This window comes from Cavia porcellus, unplaced genomic scaffold (assembly GCF_034190915.1).
Source record: "Cavia porcellus strain 051 isolate PalLab524CR breed Dunkin Hartley unplaced genomic scaffold, mCavPor4.1 scaffold_7, whole genome shotgun sequence".
NCBI lineage: Eukaryota > Metazoa > Chordata > Mammalia > Rodentia > Caviidae > Cavia > Cavia porcellus.
Window position 1 is genome coordinate 47,722,628 of NW_026947490.1, and position 27,015 is coordinate 47,749,642.

The 27,015-nt window shown below is 45.0% G+C and overlaps 1 protein-coding gene across 1 annotated transcript in view; it reads left to right on the forward strand.

The window, feature by feature from the left end:
* The first annotated feature begins 1,900 nt into the window (after positions 1-1,900).
* LOC100729796 (sodium/potassium-transporting ATPase subunit alpha-4) overlaps positions 1,901-27,015 on the forward strand; it is a 32,270-nt gene continuing 7,155 nt past the window's right edge. Inside the window, exons 1-18 of the mRNA XM_063253513.1 lie at positions 1,901-2,372; positions 2,514-2,573; positions 4,009-4,212; positions 4,744-4,857; positions 7,057-7,191; positions 7,545-7,662; positions 12,791-13,059; positions 14,714-14,912; positions 15,091-15,197; positions 15,380-15,514; positions 18,732-18,921; positions 19,046-19,218; positions 22,790-22,926; positions 23,296-23,446; positions 23,747-23,915; positions 25,200-25,354; positions 25,507-25,630; positions 26,841-26,986. Coding sequence (XP_063109583.1) covers positions 2,214-2,372; positions 2,514-2,573; positions 4,009-4,212; positions 4,744-4,857; positions 7,057-7,191; positions 7,545-7,662; positions 12,791-13,059; positions 14,714-14,912; positions 15,091-15,197; positions 15,380-15,514; positions 18,732-18,921; positions 19,046-19,218; positions 22,790-22,926; positions 23,296-23,446; positions 23,747-23,915; positions 25,200-25,354; positions 25,507-25,630; positions 26,841-26,986 — 2,745 coding nt within the window. The 5' untranslated portion in view covers positions 1,901-2,213. The remainder of the gene's footprint in view (positions 2,373-2,513; positions 2,574-4,008; positions 4,213-4,743; positions 4,858-7,056; positions 7,192-7,544; positions 7,663-12,790; positions 13,060-14,713; positions 14,913-15,090; positions 15,198-15,379; positions 15,515-18,731; positions 18,922-19,045; positions 19,219-22,789; positions 22,927-23,295; positions 23,447-23,746; positions 23,916-25,199; positions 25,355-25,506; positions 25,631-26,840; positions 26,987-27,015) is intronic.

A 27,015-nucleotide genomic window follows, 5' to 3' on the forward strand; every position in this document is an offset into this window, starting at 1 on the left:
GGGGATTTACAAGGAGCTGAAACTTCTTTACTGGAGATGGAATTTTAATCTCTATTGAAACGACGCATACAGAACAGGAAGGGGCGCAAGGGTTAAAACTAGGTTACGACAAAAACAAGTCACAAAACAGGAAACCCAGTAGACCAACAAACATAAAAAGAAAATGCTCACATAGAAAACAAAGAAATGCCGATTAAAACTACAAGATAGCAGGTCTTGCTAATTATAATGGTAAAAGTATCAAAGTTCAAGGTCATCCAGGGTGGAGAATGGACATTCTTGCATCCAGCTGATGAAATCTAGACAAGTAAAGCCCCTTAAGGGACAGTTAGCAGAATATTTTAAGTTTTTAAATGAATGCGCCCTATGATTCAGCAGCAAAAGTCCACTCTACAGAAACAGAGGCTAAAGCTACCTGTAGGAAGGATGGTGTAACGGCATTATTTTGAATGGTTAGAAAAACAAGAAGCCTCTTGCACATCCACTCACAGGGGGGATGATTGAGGCGGCCTGTGGTCAGTACAGCGCATGGACTGCCTTGCAGCCCTGAAAAGAAGGCACTTGACAAGTGGGTAAACGAAAGGAGAACTTAAATGATTGCATAACAATGAAACGCACGTCTCCTTTTAGGTCTCTATTTGTCAAAACTCAGAAAAAGACCGAAAGGATAGGCAGCGTCAATATTGACAGCGGTGACTCTGGCCACAGGAAGTTCGAGGGGAAGGAAATGGGATTTTCAGTTTTTATTTTACACATTTTAGTAGAGGAAAAAAACTCCACTCGGTTAAGGAACAGACTAACTTTTATCTCAGTTTAGGAAAGGAAACTTACCATTGTGAATTTTGTCTCTGTTTCTCTTTTGTTTTTTGTTTTTTTGAGAAGGGGTCACACTGCATAATTCAGGCTGAACTTGAACTCATTATGTAGCTTGTACTCACAGTGATCCTCCTGCCTCAGCTTCCCAAGTGCTGCAATTACAGGTATGCGCCACTGTGAATTTTGAAGGATGTCTGCATCTGTATCAAGATGGATGTTTTCAGACACCGTTCTGTTTCTTTAAAAGCACGCAATTAAATAAATATCAAACCACAGAAAGGGAAAATGTTTCTGATATGTAAAACTAAAAAATATAAATGAATGATTGATAGACGTATGCAACTTCTTTAGCTGGTTTTTGGAAAGAGATAAAAATGGTTTGTACATAAGATACTTGTAAAGTGAAACACCTATCCAGATGTCAGAGAAAGGTGAAAGGAAGAGATAAATGCATCATTTTAAAACGAGGGGGTGCTGCGTTGTCACATGGAACGGTGTAGTTTTACTCTCATGCAAAAGACTTGCTCAGTAAGCCACAAACAAAATTCCTGATAACCTGAGCAAGCTCTTTCCTGAGCACCCGCTGTGTGCCAGGCATTGTGTTTCATGCTGGGCTCATGCTTTAATCCTTACCGCTGCCACCCTGAGGTGGCTGGTGAGACCCCCCCCCCCTTTGCGGAAAAGAAAGGCCTGGAGAAGTTAAGTTGCCAAAAGTCATGCAGCCATCAATCAGGGAAGTCAGGATTCACACGCAGTACTGACTCCAGAGCCCAGAGCCCGATCCGTGATGCTCCCCAACCTCCACGAGTGAAAGATCCAATTCAGTGTTGGTGAAGACCTGTGCTTCTCAGGAAAGCACACACAGGCAGTGCACGCGCCTTATTTTTGAGCCAGCAATCTGGGTGGTGCATTTCTAAGCCTCAGAAGATGCCAGACCACACAGGGCTGTGTCCTGGTTTCACTCTCAGACTCCCTGTGACAGAACCATCTCCAAGCATCCTCAGACCCCAACACCAGGGAACGCTGCAGGTTCCAGGTTAGAATGTCCACGGGGCCTTTGTGATGCCTGTTGCCAAGCCACTTGCAGGACTGCAGCTGGGGCTCCCAGCACTCCCTGCACCCCACTGCTGACTGACCCCCCAGAGGGCCGGGAGCAGCTTCAGTGCGAAGGCCCAGGGCTAGCCCAGGCTCACCGCTTGCTTCCTCCTGCCTCTTGCCCACCCCACTCCCTCATTCCTGACCCTTCTTCCTCAGGCCTCTCTCCCCTTCAGGCTTCAGCCTCTGACGCCCCACACCTTGGTCCTCCCTCGGGCTCCTCCCTCCTCGCCCCACTAAGCGCACAGCCTCAGGACTTCTCTCCCTCAGCTCCGCTGGCCTGGCTGAATCCTGGGCTAAGGATGGAGCGCAGAGGAAAAAGAAGGAAAGTGAGTCCCCACGATCGGTATCCAAGCCAGAGGCACAAAAATGAGCCTTCAGTCAGGAAGAAAGGAAAGGTGAAGTTGAAAAAGGGAAAAAAAACCAAGGACCTACAGGAACTGAAGAAGGAGGTGGTCATGGTGAGAACCCAGAACAGATCCCCTCTGAACACGTCCTCTTCCCCGCGCCCGGGCCAGGGCTGCCCATTTCCTCTCTGTTTCTCCTCTCTCCCCACAAAGGCCTGAGCTCACAGTTTCTGCTTCCCTCCCTTCTCCCTTCAGAACGATCACAAATTAACCTTGGAACAGCTGAGCACAAAGTACTCCGTGGACCTAACTCATGTGAGTAAGGGACTCCCTTAGGGAGGCAGCAGGGCTTCCTGAACAAAGCTAAGCTAGCAATCAAGTCCCTTTGTTCTAAGTCCAGCGTTGGTACATTCTATCAGCCAAATGCCACAGGACACTGCTTGGAAAAAAAGACAAGGATACTCACCCACAGACAGCCCAGGACCTAATGAGAGCCCAGGAACGGGTCAGGGCAGTGCTTCGCAAACTTTTCATCCTTTAGACCTTTTATTTTATACTCTTAGAATTTATCAGGGATCCCAAAGAGCTTTTACTCGTGTGAGTTGCAGTAGTCTAAATTTATCATGTTAGAAATTAAATCTGAGCAACAAGAAGTGTTTCTCAACTCATTTTAAAAAGAAGAGTAAACTCGCTATGAATTATTATTATAATCAATAACTATTTTTCAAAACAAAAAAATTACTGGCATCTTACTTTTTGTGAATCTCTTTAATTAGCCTAGTTTTTTGATGTAACACAGGTGGTGTGTTATATCTTTTCTGTATTCCATCTCTTGCACTATGTATGAGTCAAGCAGCATTCAGAAAATTTCTACCAAGCCAGGCATGGTAGCGCACAACTGTAATCCCACCACTCTGGGGGGCTGAGGCAGGAGGATCAGCAGTTTAAGCCCAGCCTGGGAAACTTGGCAACTTAGCAAGGTCTTGTCTCAAAATAAAAAGTGCAAAAGGGCTGGGGAATGTAGCTCAGTTAAAGGCCCTGGTTTCAATACCCAATACTGAAGGAAATAAAAACCTACTATACATTCTTGAGACTAAGAGTGGAAAAAATGATTTAGTGTTACTGTGAAAATTATTTAACTCCATAGGTGCCCTAAAAGAGCTTTCATATCCCTTGGGCTTTTCAGAGGGGCTGTTGAGGAGTAGCTGGTGGAACTGGTAAAGTCTATTGTATTCATTTAAGGAAAAAAGTAGTATAGTAGCGCTTAAGACTAGATGAGAATCTATGCATTCATGCCTTTAGTTGGTACTTGTTCTATTTCCAAGTCAGATAGTCAAAGTGTGGATGTCAGTACGTTATCAGTGGTATATGTCGTATCTCATCATTGCATTGGCCTTGAGCATTAGGCTTATCTATCTCCCCACATGAACTCCCTACTTAGGGAGGATCCTTCTTATTCATGGCAGTATTCTCACACCATCAGGCCCCAATATAGGTGTTCAAATTCAAAAACATTTGTAAATCAATCCAGGAACAAACAAGCCAGTCTTCCTTGGGAAGCTTGCTAAATGATATCCCTTCTATAATCAAATTTTAAAATTCAACCTGATCGAGGAAGAACTTCCAGGCTGCACTTCCAAGAACAGCTTTGGTCTAGGCCTTTCCTGAGGTTATAAATGGAAGGTTCCCCTTTACCATAGCTTCCTCTCTCCTCCCACTGCCTCTCCAGCCCTGTTTCTTCTCCATACAGGGTCATAGTCCTGAAAAGGCGGAGGAAATCTTGATTCGAGATGGACCCAATGCACTTACACCTCCCCGCACCATTCCAGAATGGGTCAAATTCTGTAAACAGCTGTTCACTGGGTTCTCCCTCCTGCTATGGACGGGTTCCATTCTCTGCTTCGTGGCCTATGGTATCGAGCTGTATTTCTACGAGAAAACCGCCAAAGATAATGTGAGTCTGCTCCACTGACCAGTCCAGTCCCAACTCAGTCCTGGAACCTCCTGCTGCAGCAGCCCAGCCCTCCTGAAGTCCCCCTCAAATCCCTAGAGTCCCAGCTCTTCCTAAGGAGACTTTGGCCTATCTTGGTTTCCTTGGCTTTTTAACTGGAGAGCTCCTGGCTCCACCTGCTGAGATGCAGGACCTGTCCCAGAAACTTTCTCATTTCCCAACCAATCACCAAGGCACTTTGGTGTCCTTTTCTGTTTCCCAGAATTGTGACCTCTCTTTCTCCTCTTTCCCAGTCTCCCTCACGACTCTCACTCCTAGCTCATGAGCAGCCTCTCTGGCCTCTGACTTACGATGTGCCTCACCACTCCCATGCTCAGGAATTCTTCCGCAGGATCCAAGTAGTCCCATCCTGTCTCAGGTTCTTCCGAGTCTCTCTGCTTCCCAGCTCAGCCCTCTAGTTTTAGCTTTGTAAACTGACTTTGTAGGATGAAGGAAAAAAAGACTTACTAATGAGCCTTCTCTCCCCATCCCCAGCTGTACCTGGGCATTGTTCTGGCTGTCGTCGTGGGCATCACTGGCTGCTTCTCCTATTATCAGGAGGCCAAGAGTTCCAAGATCATGGAGTCTTTTAAGAACATGGTGCCACAGGTAGGTTTGGCGTGAGAGGATCCAGTGAGAGGAGGTATGGACAGAACCAACTGCAATATTAAGTCCCCAGGAGAATTAACATCCTATGACCAGTGAGCTAAGTCGGGCTGGTTTGGGGAGGGCAGGTCTAGGTGATTTTCTCAGACCTGAAAGGTATTTAGGAAGGCTGTGAACCCCCGAGAAAGACACAACATCACCCAGAAGTAGTCTAGTCTGTAAGGCACAGTTGAAACCCAATGAGGAAATGCTGTACTCCCCAAAATGAGAATATTATGTTAAAAAAAGAAAGAAAAAAAGAAAGAAAGTCATGATTGGTGGAGAGGTTGGATTCTTCAAATGTCAGTAACTTTGATGACAACGAACAGCTTTGGAAATGTTCCAAATAAAGGTGTCCCAAGAGATATGACACCTGAACTCAATACTTAGCCCTAGACCTGATGCTTATTCTGGAGGAGAAAATAATGCTTTACTTTCTATCAGTGCTGAGAATTGAACCCACAGCCCCTTCTATGCTAGGCAAGTGCTCTATCACTGAATTACACCCTTGCCCCAAAATAAAGATATTTAGAATCAAATGACAAAACTAGAATCCAGTTGATAAAGTAAGGAATTGTGTCATTGTGAACTCATTAAAACTGATAACTGTGTTGTACTTATATAAGCGAATATCCAATTCTTGGAAAATTCTCTGGAAATTCTTAGGAGTATTCTGAAGTACTTAGGATAAAAGATCGTGATGTGGGCCGGGGATTTAGCTCAGCAGCATAAGCACCTGCCTGACAAGTGCAAGGTCGTGAGTTCAATCCCTGGTACTGCAAAAAAAAAAAAAAAAAAAAAAAAAAGATCATGATGTACATAACTTGCCCTTAGGTAGTTCAGAGGGAATAAAAGTACACACATACCACAAACATAGAGATGTAAAAATCAGTGGCAGCTGGCATGGTGGCACACACCTGTAATCCCAGCACTTGGGAGACTAAGGCAGGAGGATTGCTGCAAGTTCCAAGCCAGACTGGCCTACAAAGTGAGTTCAAAGCCAGCCTGAACTGCAGAATGAGACTCTGTCTCAAAAAACAAAACAAACAACAAAGAAAATGCTATAAAATGGTAATTGGTGAAAATAGGTAAAGTTTATATAGGTACTCGTGGTCTTATTTTTATTCTTGCAACTTTTGGGGGGCGGGGACAGGGTTTTGCTGTGTAGTTCAGGATGGCCTTGAACTTACTGTACAGCCCACACATACCCTTTTGCCTAGAACTTACTGTATAGCCTCGAACTTGCAGTGATCAATTCTCCGTCAGCCTCGAGAGTGCTGGGATTACAAGCATGCCCCACCATTCCCAGCCTCTTGCAACTTTTCTCAAGGTTAAATTTATTTTTAAATTAAAATTTTTTAAGAGATCTAGAAATAATATGATAATAAGTGAGATTTCCTAGGCACTGGCCTGAAGGCTTACAAAGGAATAGGTTCTAAAATTTCCTAACAATTCTAGGAAATGATAGCCTAGTATGATGGCCTAGCTGCTTTTGGTATCAATATAATTTAATTTTTTCCTTAAGATAAGTTTTGAAGAAAAATACTTTGGTAGTTTTGAGCTACGAGTCTGAAGAACAAACCAAGCACCCCCAAATGTAGCACTTTAAAATAATGCATTCTTTCTCCCCATCCTGTGGCCAGGTTGTTGTTCTGGGTTGGGCTGGGCTGGGCTGGCCTCAGCTGGTGCTAGATGATCTCAGATGACCTCACTCATTTGTCTGAGGCCTCGTCTGAGATGACTGGGACAGTGGGGGCCTCTGTCCTCCAGATCTCAGTCTTTCCAGGAGGATGGCTTGGGCTTGTTACAAAGGGCAGAGGGTTCACACCAACAGCCGGGCAAGCCCCAACCTGAAAGCACTTTTTAAGCCTCTGCCTGCATCTCTTTTGCTAATGTCTTATGGACCAAAGCAAGTCGTCTGTCTAGTAAAGAGATAGATCCAGCCTCATGATGGGAAGACCACCAAAATCACATTGCAAAAAGCCTTGAAGCAGTGGTGTAAGAATGTGCAATCTTCCAAGGACACCTTCAAGAATATTTTGGTGGGTGACCTGGTAAAAATGGGGAGTCAGGAGGGAAGAGTCCAAAATAGAAAGCGGTAGAAGAGGAGTAGCGTGGGACAAGCAGAAGGGTTTAGAAACAGCCTGAACTATTTTCCCATAGCAAGCCCTGGTAATTCGAGGAGGAAAGAAGATGCAAATTGATGTACGAGAAGTAGTGGTGGGAGACCTGGTAGAAGTGAAGGCCGGAGACCGAATCCCCGCTGACCTCCGGCTTATCTCGGTACAAGGGTGTAAGGTGAGGAGACGCAGAAAGTTGGGGACTGAGCTGGTATGGGCTTGGGGTGCAGTAGGGGCCTGAGCTCAGTTAGAGAAAGCATCGTGTTATCCTTCCAAAGGGTAGGATAAGAATTGGGGTAAGAATTGGTGAACAGTTAGTAGCTGTATGCCCTTTAGTGAAAGGTCTAAGCTACTATTTTCACCTTTGCACAATGATGATATTAAAAGCCTTAAGAAGTTACCAGTGAGGTTGCAGTTACAGGCAACCGTCTCTCTATAGATCAGTGACAGCGTTGGTGACACACTGTCTCTATAAATCAGTCTGCCTGTTTTCCCATGCTCACCTGACAACCGTCCTGCTTCCCACCCCAGGTGGACAACTCATCCTTGACTGGGGAGTCAGAGCCCCAATCCCGCTCGCCTGATTTTACCCATGAGAACCCTCTGGAGACGAGAAATATCTGTTTCTTCTCCACCAACTGTGTGGAAGGTGAATATTGAACCCTAAGCAGCATAAATTCAAAAGCACAGACTAAAACAAATTTCAAGAAGCTTCTACCTTCTAAAGGTATTGGGGTAAGAACTGGTGAACAGTTAGTAGCTGTATGCCCTTTGGTAAAAGGTCTAAGCTACTATTTTCACCTTTGCACAATGATGATATTAAAAGCCATTACCCGAGCTGAGTATGATAGCTCATGCCTGTAATCCCAGCACTCGGGAGGCTGAGGCAGGAGGATTGTTGCAGGTTTGAGAACAGCTTGGGTTAGAAAATAAGCTCAAGGCCAGTCTGAACCACATAGTGAGACTCCATCTCAAAAAAATAAAAGGACCCCCTAAAAAGTCATCACCTATAGATTTTTGTGTGGGTTAAATAAAATAATAAGTATAAAATGCTTAACTCATCCCAATCATGTAAAGTGTCCTATAATTATCAGCTATTATTCTAGCAAGTTTTGCTATATATGCTGACATGGACACAGAAGGGAGGAAAATGATTCGTCCCTGTCGGGCTGCTCCTTCCCTGAAGCAAGGCTCTCCAAGATTCCAAGAGAGGATGCTGGCACTGGAAATTTGAGGGACCAGAGGTGCCACTCAGACTTTGGCTTTGCTCCTAGAATCAAGGGCATCCTTGAACTAGGAGGGAGTTTTGGCCAAAGTGATGACCAAGGACTCAACATCGTTCTGTCAATCTCCCAATTTGCCCTTTTCCCTTACAGCTGCCTTAACACTCCCTGGAACACACTTGAAAACCATGATTAATGCCTAAGAGTGAATTTGGGGTATCTAGAAATAACTGCTCTTTATTGAATGCATAAATGCATTTTATTGGATGCTATAGATTTTCTCTCCATTTCTCACAATTCAATATAGTAGATGTTATTCCTATTTTACACATGAAGCACTAAGGCTCAACAAAATTAAGCATCATATCAAAGAGCACAAATCAACAGAAGGGGATGATTAGGATTTCTACTCTGCCTCCAAAACTCAGGCCCTTCCCAAGACCCTCCTCTGCCCTAAAAGATGGCCAATGTCTTCCCTTATAATCAAATCATTTAATTTGAAAATACATTAAAGGATACCATTAAGACTAAATAGATACCAAGGAAAAAAATCAAACCAGAAAATAATACGTATTAAAATTTTAAAATTGGAGAACAATAGCCACACCAGCAAACAAGCCCAGTCTGGGAACCAGCGCCATGCATGGGCCTCTGCCAGACGGAACAGCCAGACCCCAACCCCTTTTGGCACATGGGTTGGCAAACAAGAAGTATTGTAAGCAACCGGCTTATCCAGAGAAACAGGCTGTGATGATAGCTATGGAGGTGAAATGCAATCCGATGCCCGTGGTACTGTGGTGTTTCACTAATATTGCAGGGCTAGGGTCAGTGGTCTGATCATAGGTTCAGAGAATAGTGGTACGCAGTGTGGCATCTAAGGGGATCTCTTTCTGAGGGTTGCAACCATTGTTGACTCCCTATGGTCTTGTTTTGATGTCCTATGTCGTTTCCATTGTTTTGTTGAGTTGGCTTTTATTCTCTTTTGTTTATTCAATTATGTTGAATCCGATGGCAGGAGAAGCTATTTTAAGGATAGCAAGACATATTATGATAGCAATTTTGAATTTATTAGTGGTGTGTTTGAAATCCTTTATTGCATTCATTGTTTTGTTTTTATTGTTTTTATTCTGTTCTGTTCTATTTGATTTTACCATATCTGAAGTTATCCGCAGCTATTTGGAAGACATCAAAAGGCATTATGATAACTATTGTCGATTTCATAATGTTTTGAAGTCCTGTATCTCTTACACTAGCTGGTTTTGATTGGTTTTATTCTGTTTTATCCTCTTTAAAATAAAAAAAATTTTAAATTGAACAGCAAAGTGCAAGTTACCAAACTTTCTTCAAAATTATTGTACTTCTGTATTTTATTTTAGGAACAAATTTGTTCTTCCCAAGTAGGTTTTTCACCAGCTGTGTGTGTGCTCCAGGTCAGAGCACTGGAGGGAAGTGTGCAGTGGCATCCCTTTGAGAAGGAAGCGTCTTTCTAGGTGAAGAAGGGTGTATAAGGAGAGAAGCAGAACCCAAGATACAACCAGGAGAGGGGAGCTGGACTGAAGGTGCTCTTGGCTGTTAAACTGAGGAATTTCTTTGCGGTTTACCCTAGACCAATCTGTCCTTTAACTTTCCCCTACAATGAAAAGCATAACTTTGACCTGTACCCTTGCCTCCTAATTGTCATGACTATGGGCTTTGATGGGCTACATTACACGTGTCTTTCTTTGGACACTCACAGACTCTCTAGGAAGCCTAAGCCATTTCTCTGATGACATGAATGGTATTAAAAGAACTAGTCTGCCCTGGAATGTAAGATTCTTGGTCTTCCCAGTCTTCCCCTACATTGACACCAACCTATCTGCCTCTAGACATATTGGGATTAATTATTAAGCCTCATCTCTCTCAGCATAGAGAAACCATAGCAGAAGAAATAAAAATGAAAAACTAGAGCCAAGAATATAGCTCACTGGCACAGCGCCTGCCCGGCAAGCACGAGGTCCTGAGTTCAATTCCAGGTACTAAAAAAAAAAAGAAGAAAAAGAACTAAATGCACTCATGGCGAAAAATAAATAAGGTGACACTAACTCTACCCATCCATCTCCATCCAGTCAAAAACATAAAGCCCTTCAGCACCTCTCAGTTACTTAAGTATTTCCTTGACACTCAAGATTGCCCTGACACTCTGACAGTAAGTTCAAAGGTCAAATGTAGAATACTTCAGATTGTGAAATTTCCGGAAATCTCCCTCCCCAAACACAGACTTGTCTACAATTCAAGCACCCTGCCCTCAGGCTCATACAGATGAAGGTGACCTTAAGAATGGAAGCCACTAGTTGTGCTAGGCTGATGTTAGTCAGAGTTGCTAGATGAGAGATACTTTCCTAGGATTCACATAAAACATTATAATGGCCCTTATGGAGACACTAAATTCATCTAAGGGGAGAAAATAACTGACAATTGTGTGTCTACTGATCAGTACACTTTTTCAAACATTTAAATTCCCAGCTTTGTAGATATTTTAAAGTGAGTCTCCCAGCACTAGAGGAACTTGCCCCAAGGAACAGAGTTAGTTGTTTGGAAAGTTATACTTTCCCTGAGTCTCATTTCTAAACTTACCTTTTTTTTTTTTTTTTGTACTGAGGATCAAACTCATGACCTTGCACTTGCTAGGCAGGCGCTGTGCTGCTGAGCTATATCTATATCTCCGGCACTGTGCTATTTCTGTCATGTGTTCCTTTCCTGAGTAACTCTGATTTTAGAAATTTCAATCACTATGGTAAAGCAGCAAAAATTAGTTTAAGCAGTATCTTGTTGTGCCCTGTATTTCAAGCCTCATAGGTGAGTGGCCTGCATTACGTGTATGTAAAGCCAAACATGAGGACACAGTTGCCCGCCAGATTTAGGGAGCAGGTAGGGGTAGAGAAAAGGTCAGGCAAGCACAGAGCCCAGCTGTCATGGCCTGTGCTACCCGGCAGAGGTCAGAGTGGCTCCAGCTAGCAAGCGGGAACGGGGCTCAGAAAGGGCTGGGTTGCTCAGCTACTGAGACGTGGGGCCAGAGGATTCTTTGCTGTAGGGGAAAACCAGGGCTGTCCTGTCCATGGCAGGAAATTTATCAGCATCCTTTGCTTCTACCCACTAGGTGTCAGTAGCAGTCCCCTCCCACCCTACTTGGGACATCTGCAATGTCCCCAGACATTACAAGTCCCTTCGAGGAGGAGGAGGGGCAAATTGTTCCCAGTTGACAGCCATCAGATTAGAAGACAGAGGGCTTCTGGGGAACTGGGCACTACCAAAGGGGTAACTGCTGTTTCTGGAGTTGTAGAACCTCTTCAGCTGCTGAGGACAAAACAAGAAATGTACAAGTAATGGGAGTTTTGCCACTTAAGTGTAATGAAGGCTTTCTAGACAGTGAAGGCAGTTAAGCAATAGAATTGGGTACGTCTGGAGGGCCATGAAATCACCTCAGAGATTGTTCTAACTTGGAAACCCTTACTTGCATGCAGTACACACGAGGCGAACAGAGGATACCGTCCTCCCAGAGGGCCTTGTACACCCACCTTGTCTTTGTTCGTGGACAACTTTTTTTCTTAGGAACCAAACCCAACGGCCTCCCCATTTCAGAGTAAGCCTATCTTGGTTGTTTGCCACAGTCAAAAAAGAAAAAGGATTTGTGTTTTTCTTTCTATTCTCACATGGAACACAGAACTCTTCTGTTTCTAAAATGTTTGAAGATTTTCATATCAACCACCAATTTTCCAGCAGATACCAGCTAAGGGTCCCAGAATTCAATTGAGTTCTGACACTGTTTCTCTGGAAACAATGTCAAGGACTGAGTCCCACAAGACAGGTTGTTCATCCGTATCTCTGACAGGCTGCTAAATATCAGGGATCCCATGACTCCTTCCTTGGGTTCAGTTAAGTGGGATGGCTCACTGATCTCAGGAAAGTGTCTGGCTTATATTTTCCCATTTATTATAGAGGTTATTACAATGGTGACCCTTTAGTGGGAAGAGATGCACAGGGCATAGTGTGTGGGGCATGGGCTTCCATGCCCTCTCTGGGTACTCCATCCTCCAGGCACCTCCACACGTTCACCAACCTGGATCTTCTCTAAACCCAGGCTTTTTGTTTTTTTTATGGAAGCTTAATTATATGGATGTGACTGAACCCATCATTGGCTATTAGTGGTCAGTCCTTCTCTCCCTCTCAAAGGTGGAGCAGTGTGGCTGAACATTCAACTCCTGAAGTTGGTTCCCCTGGAAATCAGCCTCTATCCTGTAGCTCTCCTCAGGACCCCACCAAGAGTTATCACATTAAAACAAAAGATTTCTTTATCATCCAGGAAATTCCAAGGGATTTAGGAGCTCCATGTCAGATACTCCTATCACTCAGTTACAAAAGTCTTAGGAACTAGGATCAAAGACTATGTATGGAAAACAAAAGATTCTCCTAGCAACTCTATCTCGGATTTTAGGCAGTGTATGTCAGGAACTGAGGCAGAGGCTAATACAGAAACTTATCACCATATCACACTGCCTCTTTTCTTTTTGTCCACAGGAACAGCCCGGGGTGTTGTGATTGCTACAGGAGACTCCACAGTGATGGGCAGAATTGCCTCACTGGCATCAGGCCTGAAACCTGGCAAAACACCCATTGGTGCTGAGATTGAAAAATTCATCCACTTGATAACTGGGGTGGCCTTGTTCCTTGGTGTCATTTTTTTTGGGCTCTCTCTTGCATTAGGTTATGGCTGGCTAGAAGCTATAATTTTTCTCATTGGGATTATTGTGGCCAACGTACCTGAGGGGCTGCTGGCTACTGTCACCGTAAGTATACAGTGAAGATGGTGGCATCTGGCAAGCAAATACCCGAGGGAAATGAAATCATTCTTGTTGTTGAGCCTCTCAAGTGCAGAGCATTCCTGAATGTGTGTATAGATCAAAAATAATTTAGCTACCAATATCACATTGGCTTTTTCTGCCATATTTTCTGGTCCTTTCTCCTCCTCTTCAGTGAGAGAGAGGAAGCAAGTTGCAATAGAGAATATATTGACTATAGGTCATCAAGAGTGAGTTCTAGCTAGGCCGTGGTGGCTCACGCCTGTAATCCCAGCACTTGTGAGGCTGAAGTGGGAGGATCGTTGTGAGTTGGAGACCAGCCTCGACTACAAAGTGAGCTCAAGGCCTGCCTGAACTGCATAGCGAGACCCTGTCTCAAAAAAAGACAAAAAAAAAAAAAAAAAAAAAAAGAGTGAGTTCTAGTTCTGGATATACTACCTGGTGACCTTGGCTAAATCACTTAACTTCTCCAGGCCTCAATTTATTCATCAGTTTATAGAGGAAGATTCATTTATAATTCTATAATTCTGCTGAGAAAGACTTCAAAGGCCCTATAAATTCAATCTTTGAGCTGATGCTGGACATTCTAGAACATCCTTGAGAGATGATTATTTTTTTATGAATGGGTACTACCTCTTTTTGTCTCTGCCTATTTCATCATTGGATTGTTATTGTTAAACTTCATTATGTTAAAATAGAAATATGATTGCTTCACCTTCATTTTACCAGCTGAAAAAGCATTAAAAAAGTTCTTTTCTATAACTTAGCCCTTCAGAATGTGCATGCCTGCGTGTATGCTAGAAAATCAGAGTCCTGTGGATGCTGCTCAAGTGGTCTATCATTATTGACCTGCACACCCAGTACTCCAGATTTTTGTAGACCTTGTGTCCCTTCAAATTCTCCAGCAGGGAGGAAAACTATCCCTTTGCCTTTTAGTCATTCTTCTATGCCAGTGTCTTTAGACCTTGCTGATGACATGCTTGGGGTATGCTCTAGTTGATCAATATTCTGCTTAAAATAGAATAAGAATAATGCTTTGATTGTGTTTAAACTAATATGAAAGCATTGGGACTGGAGATATTCTGTAAATATAGTAGAGCCCCATGATTAGAATTCCATACCTACATTAACAGTACACTAAGGCTATATTAGCTTTTAAAACAACCTTGTCACACTCCTACTTGTATTAAATTTATAATCAACAGACCAATTCTGGTTTAAATGATTCCTCAAATCCTTTCCAATGCTGTGATACTCCTTCCTAATGTCCTTCCATTGTTTTTTAAAGCTGTGGGCACAACTGCATCTCCACCCACAGCATCTTATTCTACAGGAAAAGATTAGCTGGCACTGTGGTCCTTGGAAAGACTGGACGGGAGAGAGGTGTGGTCTGGATTTGAATGGAAAAGAGGCCTCTAGGCAGAAGAGCTGAAAGACCTTAAGGGAGGGGGTCATACTCTATGATAATCTGGCAAAAGAATACATGGAATACATGGAATCTCTTGCCAGAAACCACAAACCCAAACTTCCTTAATTTGGTTTACCATGGGCCCAGATGGAACTGAATGAACACATTTACAAAACACAAAGTAATGCGAGTAGTTCATGCTCTCTGTCCCTTCTCTCCTGCGCCTGGCCTCAGGTGTGCCTGACGCTGACAGCCAAGCGCATGGCATTGAAGAACTGTCTGGTGAAGAACCTGGAGGCGGTGGAGACGCTGGGCTCCACGTCCACTATCTGCTCAGACAAGACGGGCACCCTCACCCAAAACCGCATGACTGTCGCCCATTTGTGGTTCGATGGGACTGTGCACAATGCCGACACCAGAGAGGAAAAGACCGGTGACTAGTGGTGTTGGTGCACCCAGAGCAACAGGATTTGGGGGGCTGTGATGGGTGAGCTGAGTCAGTCCAGTCACTGAGATGACTGGAGAGAAGGCTGGGTAAGAAACAGGATATGAATAACCCCTGATTTAAGAACCTTCCTACGCCTTACAGTTCTTTCCTTCTTTCTCCCTAGAGAGATTCTCCAGGCGGTCTGAAACCTGGTTCATCCTGGCCCAGATTGCTGGTCTCTGCAACCGAGCTGACTTTAAAGCTGAACAGGAGAACCTACCCATAGCTAAGGTGTCAGGCCCAAAGGGGAAGAGGGTGCCTGGATGTCCAGGGTGTCACTTGTCCTCTCCTCAGATTTTCCTTCCTGGGGTGTGGTGGTTTCTCCCAGGCACCCCTTCTCCCTGTGGCCACAGGTAAATCCTGTGCCCAGGCTGGCAAGTCCTGAGGCTTATTATGCAAACCCATCATGGCAGCGGGAAACAACAGGGGATGCTTCAGAGTCAGCCCTCCTCAAGTTTGTCGAACAGAGTTTCAGATCTGTGAAGGAGATGAGAGAGAAAAACCCCAAAGTGGCAGAGATTCCCTTTAATTCTACCAACAAGTACCAGGTACAGAACCGGCAAAGGTAGGGGACAGGTGGTGAGGGAGGGGAAGAGAGGTTGATAGCTCAGGAGAGAATAATTCCAATTAAGAGGAAGTCTTCATCAAAAAGGGGTGACAAACAGGCCAAAAGAGGTGAACCAAGTGACAGCAGAAGCGGCAAAGTTGCATTCTAAGCAGACCCACACCACTGGTAGAGACCCACACCACCTGTAGAGAGCAAATCCAAAAACTACACTCTGAAGCGTTAGGAGAGGAGAAAGACTGGTCAGGGACTGTCACGTTAGCATCACAAGTAGCTACTGGAGACAGCTGTGTCCACCATGAGATTTGCCACTGCAGAATGAGGTCCCGTCTGCAGACACTCTGTGTCATTAGCCATCCAGCGATTCCTTTCCAGTGGGCTGCTATCTGGCACGCCAGTGACCAAGAGCCTCCGGAGTGACTGTGAAGTTTTTCATTTCCCAGGGATTTGTTGATCCGTGATCTAAGGAAGAATAGACAAGAGGAAAGGAAATGCTGGCTGGGGAACAGCAGTTCACAAAGAATAAAATCTCCAGAGGGACAGGAAAGACAGTGTTTCTGTCAAGCGACAGCCTTGGCAGACTTCAAGAGAGGGCTCCAGTAGAAAGTAGGGGACAGTGGTTTTACCGCAACTAGCATCTCCCAGGTCATCTGGGCTCTGTGGGTGGGGTGGGACTTGGTGAAGGAGTGAATTCCCTGCACTGCCGTAAAGGTGTGTGTAACGCCGAAGGGAAACGAAGCCTCCATTTCAGTGTTGCCTTTCTGCCTTAAAAAATACATGAGAAAATAACACAATCTGTGTAGATTTCCAAAAACATAGTTAACCTAAACAGATTCATATTGAATACTGAGCTAGTAAGAGTTAAACAGATCCGTGCCTTCCTGTCTCGCCTGGTTATTAGTCAGTGTAATAAAATCGGTCTCCTAGGCTCAGGCTGCAAATTTGATTTCCATTTTTGTGGCAATTGGTGGCCTCAGTAACCAGACAGGAATTTCAGGGCTTGGCTAATCGTAAGTAAAGCCTTTGAAAAGAATGAGGTACTTCTCCCTCCATGTGATTTAAAATAAAAGCAAAACATATTCCTAATATTGATAGGACAGCCAAAAAATAGCAATATTCCCTGAAATTACTATGTTAGAAATTCTTCTGAGCTACTGCATATCCAGCTCAAGGGACAGGACTGACTTTTGATGTACACCACGTGGTGGCTCAGCAGGTGCCTGCTCTGGGAGACTGAGTTAGCTGCCTTAACTAGCTTGCTGTAAGGACAGTCCACTCACTGCAAGGGGCCTCTAGGCCTACTGGCCACTTGCAAAGCTTACTGGTTTCCCTCTCTTGTTTTTTTTTGTTTGTTTGTTTGTTTTTGTTTTGTTTTTGTTTGGTTTTTTTTTTTTGTCTTTTTCCCTTTCTATCGGTACCAGGGATCGAACTCACGACTGCCTGCTTGCAAGGCAGGTGCTTATGCCGCTGAGCTAAATCCCCAGCCCCTTGGTTTCCCTCTCTTAAGACAAGTGAAAGGAAAATTCTCTGTTCTGGCACTTCCGGTTCCTCCTTCCACCTTCTCTATCTGTAATCTATTAGACGTGATTTATCTGTGCACGAGCTTAGGTGGGTGTTGCTCTTACCTCTGGATCTTTTATTCATTCAACAGAGGTTTCTTGAGCATTCAGAAAATTGAGGTTGGTTTTTTTTTTTAACATTTTATAGTTTTCTGCTTCAGGAGTCAAAGATTTTCCTGTGAACTATTTAAGCATATTTTAAACATAATTGAACAGCCTGTAATTATGGTTGTAACCACATTCTACAAGCTGCTTTTAGTTGCCTTTGGGGCAAGCTGTCTGGTCTCCCCTAGGCTCCTACACTTCCTTTCAATGCACTGGTGTTGTTCCCTACAGGCGACACCACACGGGGCATCTCCTGTCAACCAGAGGAACCCCCTGTGTCACCTGTAGGGAACTGAAGTGCAGGGATTAAGGTGAATTTCTGCTCACTCCTGGAAGCTGCTGTGATTGTGACCCACGCCTGTAATCTTAGCTACTCAGGAGGCTGAGGCCATTGGATAGGAGGATCACAAGTGAGAAACCAGCATGGGCAATGTAATGAGATCCTGTCTCAAGATCAAATTAAATTAAAAGGGCTCAGTGAGAGAGAGCTTGCCTAGCATGCACCAGGGTTCCATCACCAGTACCACAAAAAGAAAATTAAAAAAAAAAAATCGAGGTATTCACAGAGAGTTTGTTTCCATGGATCAGAGAGCAAGAGAAAATGCAAAACCTAAGCTGATCTTATCTCTCTCTCTCCTGGTTCCTGAGGTCTCCTCAGACTCACTTGATGAATAGGCCCCTGCCTGGCCACCACACTGAAGCACTATAGCTACTGATCTCATAGTAGGCACCGGGATGCCCGAACTGTTGTGCTTCACAATTTTCCAAGTATTCTTTTTTTGATTCCTCACAACTCTCTGATATAAAACCCAATCAAGCAGGCAAAACAGAACCTTTTACATGTTATGGAAGGAACTAGGGTTTTGCAGAGTTAAGTAGCTTGACCTGAAGTTGTAACACTAATTAAGGCATTCATACATGCCAGCCCTAGAACACAGGTTTACTTTTGGTTTTCCTTTGGGTTTTTTTTGGTCTGGTTTGGTTTGGGTTTAGAGACAAGTTCTCACTGTTCCAGGCTGGCCTTGAACTCACTGTGTAACACAGGCTAGCCTGGGACTCAACACCTCCTTCCTCAGTCTCCCAAGTTCATGGGTTTATAGGCATGAGCCACCGTGCTCAGCAAACACAGGTCTTTGGGCACCTGTGCTGTCTGTCAGCAGTGAGAGAGTCTGTCCTCCCTCAGAGAGCTCTGAGAGTCCTGTGCAAATATTACCAGGCGGAGGTTTCCTGGGAAGGGGAGCTGGGCTCAACCTTGAATCTATTTTGTGTAAATGAGACAAAGGAAGTGGTGGGGAAGAGCAAAACAGTTTGCTTGTCACTTTTTTTCACCTTTACAACCTTAAGCTGAAGTAGGAGAACCACAGTTTTTACCCAGTTTGGGCTGCCTAGCAAACTCAAGGCCAATCTGAACGACAGAATGAGCCCTGTCTCAAAAAAACAAAAAACAAAAAAAAAAAACCCAGAAAACTTGGCGTCTGCTTGGCTGTGCCTGGCCCGGTCCTTCTGGCCCATTGCCGCTTCCTCTCCTCTCTCCAGATGTCCATCCACCGTCAGGAGGGCAGCTCCCAGGGGCATGTGCTGATGATGAAGGGAGCTCCGGAGAGGATCCTCGAGTTCTGCTCCACCTTCCTCCTGCATGGGAAGGAGTTCCCAATGGATGATGAAATGAAGAAAGCCTTCCAGGATGCCTACTCGGTGCTGGGAGGCCTGGGGGAACGCGTGCTAGGTGAGGCACTGTGGGAGCACTTTTGAAAGAAGGGCATCAAGTTGGCTGTTTGTGGGGTGCACAGTTTAGGATATGAGGTAAGACAGAGAGACGAATGACCGTTGGCCCCTTTTTCTCTCTCCAGGGTTCTGCTTCTTGAATCTTCCAAGCAGCTTCTCAGCAGGATTCCCCTTTAACACAGATGAAATAAATTTTCCCATGAGTAACCTGTGTTTTGTGGGCCTCATATCCATGATTGACCCTCCCCGTGCTGCTGTGCCTTCCGCTGTGAGCAAGTGTCGTAGTGCGGGGATTAAGGTAAATTCCTGCTCACCCCCATGACCTGTCAGAGTTGAGAGATGCTAGTAGAAAGCCTTGCACAGAGTAGGTGCTTAGAAATCTTGGCTAAATTGATTTCTGCCTCCTTGAGCTTATGACTTGTGGCTGTAGTTGTTATAGTTTGAGTCTTTTTTTGAGGGGGTGGGGGGTGACATCTCTCTGCATTGCCAAGTCTGGTCTCAGTCTCCTGAGTAGCTGGCACTATAGATGTGCACCATGGCTGGTCTTAAGATTTTTAGTTTTAAGACATTTAATACTAACTTCCCTCTATATCAAGAATTCTATCTCCCAATGGACATTAGAATCACCAGGGAGGCTTGAGAATTCTTGTATCTCACACATATCCCAGAGTCACTAAATTAGAAATTCTCAGGATGGTCCCAGGCATCTGTAGGGAACCCAATGAGCGCACAAGTGGTGAGAACCAGTGTTGAGCACGGTGCTTCTCCCACTACCATGCAGAGGAGTTGCTAGTGGGTGATGCCCAAGTTGCCAGTCTACAGACCTCAGAAGAGGAGGGGGAGGGGAAGAGTGCTGGGAGCTGTCCTGTCACTGTGTCGCTGGGATTAGTGGTAGAGGGGTGAGAGGCTGAGGGGGCTGGAGGGCTGGAGTGGGCAGCAGTGAGAATGAGATCCTGAGAGCTGCAGAGTCCTCAGTGGGTCTGACTTGCAGTGAGCAGCTTCCCTCACAGGCTTATGTCCAGAAGGGAAAGCTAGAAGTGAAATTAACTTGGTCCAAGGATAAAACTTCATGGATGGCAGCAGTGGGATTTCTCTAATTCTGAGATGCCTGCATGTCCTGGGTCAGAAATGCAAATACATCTTTACCGATAAGATCCTGAGCCCTTGCTTGCTTGTACCTCATATTCGGAATCCCTGCCTATGTTGGGTCCTAGACGTGAAGGAAGGGGAGATGAAAGCAGCAAAGTGGAGGTGTTTAGAGAGGAGGAGTATATTCGGCCTGTGACTGTTGGCAGTTTGTCAAGGGGCCAATCCGAGCCATTCTGAGTTCAGTGATTTTGGTCACTAAAGAGGGAAACCAAACAAGGATGTGGGAAATTATTGTGAGTGAATTCTTCAATCACTGTATTACAAGATGCCTTAGGTGCTAAGTTCTTTGCAGACATAGTACTCTTATGGCTCATCTGCAGAGGATAACCAAGGTGCCTTGTGTCCCCTGACAGGTCTATAAACCTCCACATGGCACTGTGGAAGGGGTGCATTTGTATTTTCTGAGTCTCACTATAGACTATTAGGATGAGGAATAATGCTGTGAATATGGTGTAAAATTTGTCTCTTCTGGGAGTTTATGGGTCATTTTAGGAAGAAGATAGTCACAACTGTGCCAGCTGGTAAGAAGATTCAAATAGGGATCAGGGGTGGTTCAGTCAGGATGCCAATCAGGCCAGGCTGTCAGCACAGCACGAACTCTGAGGGCTGACCATGAACTGGCAATTGAAGCAGGGGCCTCTGTGCTTTCTGGCCAGTTCTTGTTCTGGGCACAAATTTACAAGTCTTGCTCTATTCTCTTACCTCCTCCTGGACACTAACTGATGGACATTTGGCAGACACAGTGAGACACTGGAAATTGACCCTTCTTCCCTAAAAGGGAAGGGTGAAGCATGTACATGGTACCATCCTGCAGAGGAGGTAAAGTGGAATGGACACACAAGAGCTTGACCCATGGGTCTCCTTGGAAATGACATTGGTGCCAGGCTGACAGACATTACCAGGATGCTTAGTAAAAGTGGTAATGGTTGCTGCACTGCCACAAAGACTTAACAAATAAATGACAGGGGACAGAGCTTTCCCAAGTAACTATGTGCTCATAACTTTGGAAGAACTGTGATTTTAAAAAATTAAGAAGTGTTCCCATTACATTTCCCCCTAAATGAGGATCTTGGTAGTATGAAGATATTTGGTTTTTGCTAGGAACCTGCCTCCCCACCCTCACCCCCACCCAAGAAGTGCAGTTGTGAGATCCTATGGGTGTGTTACCAACACTGGAAGGTTGGGTCTGATCAGAGGAGAAGATAGAGGAGAACAAGAGGGTGGCTTTTAAGGCTGCATGGGAACCTCAGAGGTATAGTCAGCATGAAGAAGTTGGAAAAAGACATTCCTTTAGTACTTGATTATTTCCAGAAACTGCCAATGTGTTTTGCTTCAAAGGGAGCCATTCTCTGTAGAACTGTGCATCTATTGTACGACTGTGTCTCAGTGTTTACTAGAGACTCACTCTTGGGGTGACTGACATAGTATTTTTACTTCCCCAGCGTGGCATGGAGATAGTCCTGCTGGAAGGTACTGAACTGTCCATCCGAACAGCCAGACCAGGCTAGGTGCTAAGTATGTCCAAGAATGATGCCATACCTTGTCCAGCAGATCCTAGGTCACTATTAATGAGTCACTGCAAGGCTTGCAAGGCACTGTAAACCAGAACAGTAAGGGCTCAGTGTGAACCACATCTGAAGGGCAGTCTTCTGTGCAACTCTTGCTCAGGTCCTCGCCTGGTACCAAGCATCCCAGGGGCCAGGCTTGTAAGGATCCAATGCCCCCACTAAGACTGTGGACAATAGCGGTCATGGGTAATCCCTCAGTGAAATTCTGTTGTTTCAGGCTATCACAGCCTGTTAGCACTTTCCCGTCTCCCTTCCACTTCATCAGGGGAGCCAGTGTAGAGTAGCAAGGGCTCGGGAAGCACCATAATGGGCTCTTTTTTTTGGTGGAGGGACTCCTCCGAACCTTGTTTCCATCAGTCAGATGGATTCCTTCTCACTCTCATCAGTTTGAAAAGCTGTGTAGGTGCGAGCTTGGGAACCTTGGACAGTAGCTCCCATGTAGTCACCATTGCTTCATTTCCTCATTTGCTAAGTATTTGTTGGTGGCTTACTTGTCCTAGGCAAGAAGCTTAGCAAGCATCCCACTCTCACAGTCCAATGGGGAGAGAGAGAGAGAGAGAGAGAGAGAGAGAAGCTAATTATCACACTGAGAAGTGATAAGTGCTGAAAAGTGGAAAAGAACAGACTCCCACAAAGACACAGAGCATGGGCAGCTCATCCCAGGGTAGGATGTGACAGAGCTAGGGACCCAGTAGCCAAAGACAAGTTGCAACTGAGGGGCAGATTGAGACAGGGAGACAAAGACAGAGTGGGGATCTGAGTGCCCTGAGACTTGATAAAATGTTGGGAAGATGGATATTCTGGACATTCCTTTACGACCACTCGTTCTAATTATGTTTCTGACTTGGCACTTAAACACAGCCACTATGGAGCAATTAAATAGAATGGTGACTATGGTAAAATACCCCAAACTCGGACTTACTCCTGGAGATCTAGAGCATAAATCTTCCTGTGTTTTATGGTCTGATGGTCCTGACTCACTCCCTAAGGTTGAAGCCACAGTGGAAAGCATTTGGTATCTATGACAAGTTCTTAGAAATGGTCTACTGAAACCTTTGTTGCATGACGGTAGTGACTATGGGAGGAGAAAGAGAAGAGATCAGAGCTCCAGAGGATGATTCTATCCCTATCCCTCTCCCCCTCCCAACCCAGGTGATCATGGTAACAGGGGATCATCCCATTACAGCCAAAGCCATTGCTAAAGGTGTGGGCATCATCTCAGAAGGCACTGAGACAGCAGAGGACATTGCTGCCCGGCGTGGCATCCCTGTCAGCCAGGTCAATGTCAAGTAAGACCCCTCAAAAACTCAGATCTATCATTTTTTCCCTCCATCCTCAGTCTGTCCCACCCAGGTCCTGGTTATTAAAGTTCTGGCATTTTCCTTCCATAGGTAGGATTGCAGAGTTTACACATTGCAATTATAATGTAAGAAGGAAATAATCAACTGAATATGTCAGTGGGTTGGAAAGAAAGAAGTAGAAGAAAGTGGTTGGCAAAAGAGGGGAAGAGATGGAATGTATGTGTCACTTAGGGGACAGCATATGCTGGGGGCCAGTGACAATCCTGGGTTGAAAGAAAAATCAGAGAACTTATAGTAAAGGTTGGTCAGAGGGCAGGAAAAGCCTCAGAGCCAGCCTTTTGAAATTCTTTTCCTCAGGGATGCCAAAGCTATTGTGGTGCATGGCTCAGAGTTAAAGGATATGAACTTACAGCAGCTCAAACAGATAATCAAAAACCACACAGAGATTGTGTTTGCTCGGACCTCGCCTCAGCAGAAGCTCATCATTGTGGAGGCCTGTCAGGAGCTGGTAAGAGAGGCAGAGGAACCTGGAGGAAGCTAGCAGAACTCAGGTGGCAGAACTCAGCCTCAAAACAAGCAGCGGAACATGTGGGCTGAGCTAGAGGAGACTCCAGACAGTATCCCACCTTGAACCTCCACGGTAGCGTTTAGTTTAGGGCTATCTTGAGGGAACAGGAAAAGGAAGGGCCAGGAGTCCTGGATCAACATGTGTATAAGAAATGAGAAACTGAAGTCAAACTAATCTTTGGAACTAGTCCTGAATCTTGCACACTAATTTTTTTCACTCCTTCTTTCTGGACTTGACCAGGGAGCCATTGTGGCGGTGACTGGGGATGGGGTGAACGACTCCCCTGCATTGAAGAAGGCTGACATCGGCATTGCCATGGGCATCACCGGCTCTGACGTCTCTAAGCAGGCAGCCGACATGATCCTGCTGGACGACAATTTCGCCTCCATTGTCACAGGCGTGGAGGAGGGTGAGGAAGCAGGGTGCCCAGAGTTGGGTCTTGCTCCTGTCTGGGTTTTGGGAGACATTACTCCTATTTGCTTTGCCCATCATCCAACCTCCATGATCCTGAACAGGTTTCAAAAAAAATATAAGACAAAATTTTGCAGATTAAATTTAGCTGATACTTAGAAAATCATTTTTTTATGAGATTGGAGGAAAATGCAGATTTTCCAGGGAAACTGGGACTCTGGTGTAGGAGATCATCCTCTTTGTTGTCTCACTGAGATTAGGTGTGTAGAACGTGCGTGTGCTTACAGCCCTGGGAAACGTCCACATTCTGTAATATTCAGCAGTGTCCCTAAAGATGGTGACATTCAAGAATGGTTGGAAACCATTCATAAAGTGACTTCATAATCCCGATTAAGCACTCTGTTTCCCAGAGTGCACTGAAAGAGAATGCCCACTGGTGAATAGAGAGCCCTAGAATGCTGTACCCCGTTCTTTGCTTTCTGCCTGGAGCTATCTTACTAAAACACGATAGCCCACATAATAATAATGGTTACACTTTATTGAAACCTAGTATGATCCTAACATTTTGAATAGTCATTCAATTCATTCATTTCTTTTAAGCACTGGCTGTGCATGCAAGGCATTATTCTAGGTACCGGGAATAGAATGGTGGGAGGAAAAAAAATGCATGATTCCCTGCCCGCATACAACTTAATTTCTAGTGAAAAGAGACAGACTACTGTCTGCATACTATGCAAATTGCCTACTATGCTAAGTGCAATGGAAAAAATAAAACATGTAGTGCAGGGAGGGATTGCAGTCTTTGAAAGGGTAGTTAGGGAAGAATTCAGCAGTCTTGCAGTGCAGGAGAAATGATGGCCAGAAAGATAAGAGGTACTCAAGGTTACAAGCTGCTTATGGCAGAAAATGAGACTCAAACCCATCTGTCCCGATCCCTGGCTCTTTCCACTTCAGGCTTAATCTTGGAAAGGCTTTAATTCTGGTATTCTCAGACATCTCAGGATTAGTGAGGCCTCACTGTGCTACAGTTTCAGAGATCAGATATCATTAGCCATTTTGAGTCCAAGAACAAAGAGTACAGTCAGGACGTGCTAATAAATCATAGCTCTAATTAATCATCACACAATCAGGGACAAAACCAGGACTATCATCAGTGTGTAGGATTTCCCAGCCTTTTCATGGACCATGACATTTCTTTGCAGTGATCTCTATATCCAGGCGCTGATTGGTGAGAGGTCGGTCCTATCAGTGCTCCTCACAGAAGGTTGGCCTTCCTTTGTAGGTCGCCTCATCTTTGACAACCTGAAGAAATCCATTGCATACACCTTGACCAGCAACATTCCTGAGATCACTCCATTCCTGCTGTTCATCATCCTTGGTATTCCCTTGCCTCTGGGCACCATCACTATCCTCTGCATTGACCTGGGCACGGACATGGTGAGGACCAGGCTGGGACCTGGCTCAGGGAACTCCGGCAAAATAGATTGGGAGTAGGAGAAAGCTTGATTGTGAGGTGGGTAAAGCTGGAGCTATTCCTGAGTTTCCTTCTGAACTTTGTGACTCCATTGTTTCATTCCTCTGACCTCCAGGTACCTGCTATCTCCTTGGCTTACGAGTCCCCAGAAAGTGACATCATGCAAAGGCATCCACGGAACCCAAAGACTGATAATCTTGTGAATCGCCGTCTCATTGGCATGGCCTATGGACAGATTGGTGAGTGCAGAGCAGTGAGGCAGGGAGAGAGAAGGAAATAGCTGTCCACTTGAGCCCTCTCCGTTTGCAAATAGGGAGACATGTTCTCAAGCACAAAACGCACTAGGTGTTCACAACACAAAGAGCTGTTGATCTCTGAGTTGCCCTTGACACAGGGCCCAGTAAAAAAGGAACAAAGGTGCCTAAAATATTAGCATCTTTCCACATGCCACAGGATGAATGTAGACTTCACATGCAAACACAAAGCTAGCAAGATCACTAATTTTGAGGACAGTCAGAGAGGTTTTATGGAAAAAACAGAGCTTAAACTTGGTATTGGAGGATAAGGGCTTAAACTAAGTACTGCATATAGACGGATGTGGAGATCAGCAAAGGGGAAGCTCACAGGGCGTTGTTAGAGAAGAGTGACTAGACCACTTTGGCACTCTTGGTTTCCAAGAGGAAGTAGAAAACAATGTTATAGATAGCGATAGCATCTATATTGGGTCCAGCCTGGAAAGACATTTGGGAGCCATTAGAGGACTTTGTTCTGGAGTTGCACACATGTTGGGGTATTTCAGAAGTAGAAGAGGCATGGACAGGGAAAGATTGGGAACAAGAGAGGCAATCCCAATATCTATGAGAGGAATCATGTAGAAAAAGCACAGACTTAGGAATCAGACCTATGTTTGAATCCTAATTTCACCACTTCCTAACTGTATCATCCTGGACAATGACTGGCTTTTGTGTGTGGGTTTCAGTTTTCCCACTCATGGGACATAGATACTAGTTCAGTGTTGTGAGGATCTGTATCCACAAGGTACTCGCACAATGCACAACTCTATAGTTAGTAGCCAAATATTAACATCAGCTGTCACCATGGCCCAGGCATGAGAGACAAAATTTTGGCTAAAGAAGAGGCAAAGGGTAGATAGCAGAGAAATGTCAAGAGGTTAACACTTGATAAATGTCCAAATGTTGGAGGAAAGGGAGTCACCCAGCTCTTGTACTTTTAAGATGTGATTCAAAGATGACACTGGGTTAGAGTTTAAAAATAAATACCAGATCTTGAAGAGAAGACCTTAGATGAGGGATCAGATGTTGAAGGCAAGGATCTCTACTCCTGTGCAGACACACACCACGCCAATAGAGGCGGGGCCCAGCCTCTGCCCCTTGGACTGACTGCCTCTGGGTACCTTCTGTGATTGTCCTATGGCTCTGCCACTTCCAGGGATGATCCAGGCTCTAGCTGGATTCTTCACTTATCTCGTGGTCATGGCTGAGAATGGCTTTAAGCCTCTTGATCTGCTGGACATCCGCCTGAGCTGGGACGATCCTTTCCTCAATAACCTGGAGGACAGCTATGGACAGCAATGGGTGAGCGGAGAGGCTAGGGTAGGAGGGAG